Source organism: Dama dama, chromosome 7 (genome assembly GCF_033118175.1).
Source record: "Dama dama isolate Ldn47 chromosome 7, ASM3311817v1, whole genome shotgun sequence".
NCBI lineage: Eukaryota > Metazoa > Chordata > Mammalia > Artiodactyla > Cervidae > Dama > Dama dama.
The window spans coordinates 14,083,258-14,089,257 of record NC_083687.1 but is presented as its reverse complement, the minus strand read 5'-3'; the positions used below and the strand labels follow the sequence as shown (position 1 = coordinate 14,089,257).

The following is a 6,000-nucleotide window of genomic DNA, read 5'->3' as shown; positions in this document are numbered from 1 at the left end:
GGAAGGTGGGTGGGAAGATACAGAACCTGATAACTCTGTATGTCTTTGGGGGCAGAAAATGGATTTTTCTCTTTGGTTGGGGGTAGTGGGGAGTAGAAAAGATGGTGGCCTTGCTAGGTCGGTGGTCTGTGGTCTCTGATGGGAATCATTCACTGGTTCATTTAACAGATCTTCAGCTGGCATCTGCTGGGTGCCCAGCACTAAGTGGGTCTGGTTTCCCTTATTCAGCCATTGACCCACAGGAAAGGAAGGAGAGGAAAAAAAGGAGAGGATGAAGGAGGTTCAGTCAAGGGGAGGTGGGCTGCAGAATAAGATTCTTCCAATGAAAGATTATGAAAAAGAATATATGTATAACTGAATCAGTTTGCTGTCCAGTAGAAATTAACACAACACTGTAAATTAACTATATATCAATAAAATAGGGGGAAAAAAATTCTTCCGATAGTCTCAGACTTCCTGAGATGGACAGAAAAAAACCGAGGAGGTGGGCACACCCGCCCCTCCCTTCCTAGGCTGCCTGGAATTTCTCCAGAGGCCTGAGTCCTGCTGTCACACCCCTGAAATCAGGGGCAGGTACTCCAGTGAGAGGCAGGAGAGGAGGGACCCAGCAGGAAATTGGTCTGGGAAAGGGGGTGACTCATCCTTTAATTATTTTAAAATTTTGTTTTATTTTTCATGCTGAAAAATTAAGTCTTTAATATGTTCTTTCAGTTTTGACAAATGCGTCGAGTCGTGGACCCCCATCACAGCCAAGATATTAAACAGGTCCGGGGAGTGGGGGGCGGGGGGGGGGAATGGGGAGAAAGGTTTGTAATCTCGCCTCTTGCTAGTTGCGGTTTTCCGCGCTCCCACGGGTTGCCCTAACACAATCCTTGCGCACACGCCGAGATAAATAACGGCGACAGGTGGAGCAGGTGAGATTAGCCAGACCCGGGGAGGGGAAAGCGATCGGAGGTGCGGGGGAGGCCGCCCGCCTCGCTTGCTCGCCTTTGCCTCTCTCTGCCCGCGTTTGGGAGGCGCGCTCTCCCCACCCCTGCTCCCGGAGGGCGGGTTTGAAGTAGTGGAGTTCGGGAGTGCGGGGACCACGTAGCGGCAGCCGGCCCCTGGCTAGGCTGCCAGAAGAGAGGGCGCGCCTGGGGCGCTTGGGGGCGCCTGAGGTCCTGAGCGGAGGCAGGATGGGGAGAAGGACGAGCTGCGGAGAACGGGGGTAGCTGGGGGAATTTCAGCTGCGGGGTCCTGCGGACAGACCTGTTGGCAACCTGTGGGCCGCGCGCGGCGAGGTCTGGAGCTCTGATCGCGCCCTCTTCGCCCCGGGGCTCAGTCTGCGGCTCCCGCGGCGGCCCCCGCGCCGGACGCGGGGAGAGGCGGCGGCTGCCTGGAAAGGGGCGGGGCCCGGCCGGGGGCGGAGGGACTCCAGGGCCACGCAGACCGCCCTGCAGACCCACACAGCGGGCGGCCGCCTCGCGCGCCTGCAGGACCCCGAGAGCCGCGGGCGCCCCCGCTTTTCCCCTTCGACCCCCGCTTCGGTCCCGCCCCCCAAAAGTGCAAAACATTTTACAAAGTGTGCCGTGCCCCGCGGGCTAGGTTAGAGTCCCCGGGGCGAACGGCCGTGCTTGTCCGGCGAGAGGACTGGGATCCGTGCCCCCGGCTCGAGCAGCGGGTCTGGGTGTGCGAGGGAGGGCAGGCGGAGAGCGCGCGCGAGCGCGCTGCAGAGCCCGCGCCGAAACCCACGTCCCTTCGCCACTGTCCTCGGGATAGATGGATCCATTTCTGCTTTCTGACATTTTCCTGCTGGGGGGATGGGGGGGGCGGGGAGAGGGAGAGAAGGGGGGAAGGGCAGGAAGGGGTGGGGGGAGAGAGAGGGAGAGGGAGAGAGGCAGAAAGGCAGTCAGCTTCCCCCAGTCCTGTTTTGTTTTCTCTAATTGGTCCTGGGGGAGGCGAGGAAATTGGACAGAGGCTGGGCCCGGCGAGCTGGGCTGCCTTTAATTGGCTCCTTTTTTTAACTGGAGGGGAATCAAACAGGAGAGCGAGCGACAAAGGGTGGGAGAGCGAGAGACCGAACGAGGAGCCGCGAGGAGGAGGGAGGAGGGGAGGGAGGGGAGGGAGGAGGTGGGGGCAGGCCGGGGGAGGCGGGGGGGGGGGAGCGCGGAATGAAAAGCTCGGGGTGGGGGGCGGAAAGCTGCACAGCGAAGCCCAAGTTGCCGAGCGAGCCGAGAGCTCCCACGGCCCGGAGCCCCGCGGCCGCCGCGCCCGGGAGCCCGGTCCGGCCCGGCCCCGCCTGCTTTGGGCCCCCGCCGGCAGAGGCCGCCGGGCGGGGGCGGGGACGACCAACTTGGGGCGCGGCGCAGCCCCGCTCTCCCGAGAGCTCCGAGACCCGGAGCGCCACCGCCGCGACCAGACGGCGGGAGCGGAGCGCGGCGAGCGGAGGCGGCGAGCGGCTCCAGCGCCGCAGCCCCGGCCTCGGCGAGAGCGCGAATATTTTTCAAACGACTCAAACTTTCCTTCTTTCCCCGCGTTCTGGGGCCTCTCTTGGATGGAATTGTTCTCCTGATTCCCGCGGGGCGCTGGGGCGCGATTCCTCCCCGGGGTTCCTCCGCGGCTCGGCTAACTTCGCGGAGCCGGGGACCCGTGGCTCTCGCCCCTCGGCGGAGCCCAGCCGGCATTTCTCCCCGGCTCTGGAGGCCCAGAGTCGGGGCTTTTCGCCTCCGAGAGGACGCGCAGTCCGGCCCCCTTGGATCGGGCCATTGAGCCCCCAGCACCGGCCGCAGAACTGGAGATAGCGGATTAACCCGAGCCGAGCCCCGGCCTCCCCGCCTCCGCTCCACGGAGGGGCGTCCCCTGGGCGGGGAAACGACAAGTTTGTCAGTCGTCGGTGGCCTGTTGGATCCAAGCGCCTCCGCCTCCGCGGAGGGGTCCCTGGAACCCAGAACCCCGAGCGGACAGCCCTGGGGACCCGGAGAGGCTCGGCGGCCGGGCTCCTCGGGCCGGGGCGCTGGCTGCTGCGCCGGGCGCGCCGAGGCACCCGGGGCCAGGCCAGCGCCCCCTGTGTCCCCACGCGGGCAGCGGCCCCGCCGGAGGAGAAACCCGGATCGCTGCCGCCGCCGCCGCCTCCTCAGTCTGCTGGTCACCGCCGCCGCCGCCGCCCCCTCCGTCGCCTCTCGGGGAAGGGGAAGACGCAAGGGGCACGGAGGGGCCCCGGCGAATGCGCCCCCCACTGCCTCTCGGGCTGCGCCGCCTCGCGGGGATGAAGAACGGGCCGTGAAGATGGAGGTGACCTGCCTTCTACTTCTGGCGCTGATCCCCTTCCACTGCCGGGGACAAGGAGTCTACGGTAAGAGCCCGCGTCCCGCTGTAAGCCCGTTCAGCCCCGCGCGGAAACTTTGCAAGAGGCGCAAAGTGCGCGCTGCCCGGGTTTGGTGGGTACCCCGGCTCGGACTCTGGAGTGGATGCCCGGGTCCCCGCCCTTTTCCAGAGCGCGAGGAAATCGAGCTAGCTGCTTCAGCGCACGGAGGCAGGTCGTGGGGTCTGGCGTTAAGCCGGGGATGCCAGGAGGAGGTAGTGCACACTTTCCCAAACCCTGCCAGGGGCGGGAATGAATCGGAAGCCTTGAGAGTATCCAGCTGGCCCGGGAGACCCTGACAGACAGCACAGTGGGGACTGAGAAAGCGAGTTGCACCGAAATCTCGTTCCACCGTAACTCGGCCTCTGGAGTGGAAGCCGAGCGCCGAACAATCTGGAGTTGCGCGCGGCTTGCGGGCGAGCTGGCTGCCAGCTCCGGGGCCCGGCGGCGGGCTTGCTTTCCCAGGTCTCTCGGGAGGCTTCGCTTCTTGACAGCCCAAGCGGATGCAGGCATCCCCTAGATCCGGCTCCCAAGAAGCCAGGATCCCTTCTCGGACCTCTCCTGAGCTGGTTAGTTCTTCCTGTCCCCAGCTACAAAACCCCAGCTCCACCTTCCTTCTCTCTGCGCGCACGCAGACATTCAACCACGGTCCCCGGGAAAGCAAACACGGCACGCGCCCGTCAGGTGACGTGTCCAAACTCTGCCTCCTGCCCACGCAGCTTTGCTCCCGCGTCCGCACGCCCGGCTCTCAGGCGCCAAGGGAACTCTGGTTACCCGCTTCTCCCTTCTCTCTCATGGGTTTTCTGGGGGAAAGATCCTGCGAGCCAGCATCATCCGTTCAGGGTCACAAGGGCTCATCCCTCTTAGGAACCCTCCGTCTTGAGTTCTAGCAGCCGGTAATGCCCTGACCCACAGCACAAAAAGTCTTTCGGGCCCGGTGGCCCTTACGTACCTTCTCCTGACTGCAGGGTGGTCTGTGTGGGTCACTTTTTTAATGCGGTGTTGCTGGAGTGGGGACGATTCTCTTTCTTTAGGGTGGACGACCTGATTATTCACCTCTAAATCAGGAGAGGGCTTGAGCTGTTCTGGGGAAGGGGTGAGAGCTGAGGCATTGTCCCCTCAGTTGCTATCCTCAAGTGCAGATGCTCAATGCCTCTTTCTGGGAGTGCCTGGCAAGAGGGAAGGGTGTCCTGGGTGGATGGTGGTATCTGTGAGGTGACATCCTCCTGGCCCTACACAGCTAGCTAGCTTGGGTTTAATTCCCCCAGGAGGCTGGCTCAGGCATCTGGCCAAACTCTGCTTCTTAATTAGTTTGTGTGTTTCTTGCTGCCTGGCCCTTTACATAGGCCAGAAAGGGCAAGAAGGGAGAAGAATGCAGCAGGGACTGAGGGGCTGGGCTGTGGAGAGGAGGCCCCTGAAAGGTTCCCGAGGCCTCGGCCTCCCCGGGGCAGGGGAAGATACCTGGTGTACTGAGCGGGTCCTGTTTCTTTTTTTCTCCTCGAGACTTCCTTACAACTTCACTGCCTCCTTAAGAGGTGACCTCAGGAGGGCCCAGCCGAGGCCTCTGCCTTCTCACCACACCCCAGGGGCTCTGGAGAGTGATGGGGAGCCTTCCATCTCTGCTGCTGTCCTCCGCGCTGCTCTTCCCCCTCGGTGCCCTTGGGCAGATCTGGCAGGCTCATCTCCTGGCCATCCGTCTTCTCCATCCCCTCTAGCTTCTTCACCCTTCTCCAGGGTTGCCTGGGATCCATTTCGAAGAGGCTCTCGTGAGCCTAGCCTGGAAACCCCAGCCATGAGGGCAAGGGGTGGGGCAGTGGTCTCTGTGGACCCTCACTCACAGGACTCTGGGGCCAGGATTTAGCCATTGCCTTATAAGTCCCCCTTCCACTGTATTTTCTCCACCCCCTCGTGTGCCTGGGTTCTAGCTGCTCTCAGAGCAAATCAAGGAGGGCTTGGCGCACTGGGGCCAACCTGGAGCTCTTGGGTGACATTCTTTCCACTTGCCCTTTGAGAGTTTGCCTCCAAGGAAGTCTGGGGCCTCTGGGGAACTGCAGGGTGGAAAGCCTTAATCGGGGTAGATGGAGAGAATGGAAGATCTAGTGTGAGGAGAAGGATGGCAAGAGGCTGTGATGCTAGAAATTTGGCTAGCTCTAGCAGAAGGGAGAACTACTCTATCACTGAGTCTGGGTTAAGAAACAGTATGGAGAGCTAGTTCTTCTGCGCCCCGCCTCCCGCTCCAAAGCAGGTGAGAAAAGAGTAAAAGTGTGGGGGTGAGAGATGGCCACTCATGCCCATCCATCACTGTATGTTGGCACCCAGCATGGTGCCTGGCACGGGCAAATATTTGTTGCGTGAATGAAGGGCCATTGTTGGGAGGAAGTTGAAGAAATGCTTCTTGAAATTCTTTCTCCCCTAGAAGTCTGTCCAGGATGGTTTTCAGCAGGGTAGTGGGAGCTCTTTGAGAATCTCTGCTTAGGGCGAGTCATGGAGTCCTAGGCTGGCAGCCGGAGGGCACCTTAACTGCCGTGGCAGTGAGTGGGGAAGCAGAAGCTTTTACTCAAGGCACAGAAGATAAAAGTGTGCCTGGGCAAGGCAGTCCCTGCATCTTCCCAGCCTGTGTGGCTAACAGAGTGGCAGATTAACATGGAAACTGAACTGAG

The 6,000-nt window shown here is 61.7% G+C and overlaps 1 protein-coding gene across 2 annotated transcripts in view; it reads left to right on the top strand.

Moving 5' to 3' along the window:
• Positions 1-3,098: 3,098 nt before the first annotated feature.
• MDGA1 (MAM domain containing glycosylphosphatidylinositol anchor 1) overlaps positions 3,099-6,000 on the top strand; it is a 62,414-nt gene continuing 59,512 nt past the window's right edge. The window contains exon 1 of one of the 2 annotated variants that reach the window (XM_061146611.1): positions 3,099-3,331. In XM_061146611.1, coding sequence (XP_061002594.1) covers positions 3,265-3,331 — 67 coding nt within the window. In that variant the 5' untranslated portion in view covers positions 3,099-3,264. The remainder of the gene's footprint in view (positions 3,332-6,000) is intronic. The other variant, XM_061146610.1, reaches the window with a different exon arrangement.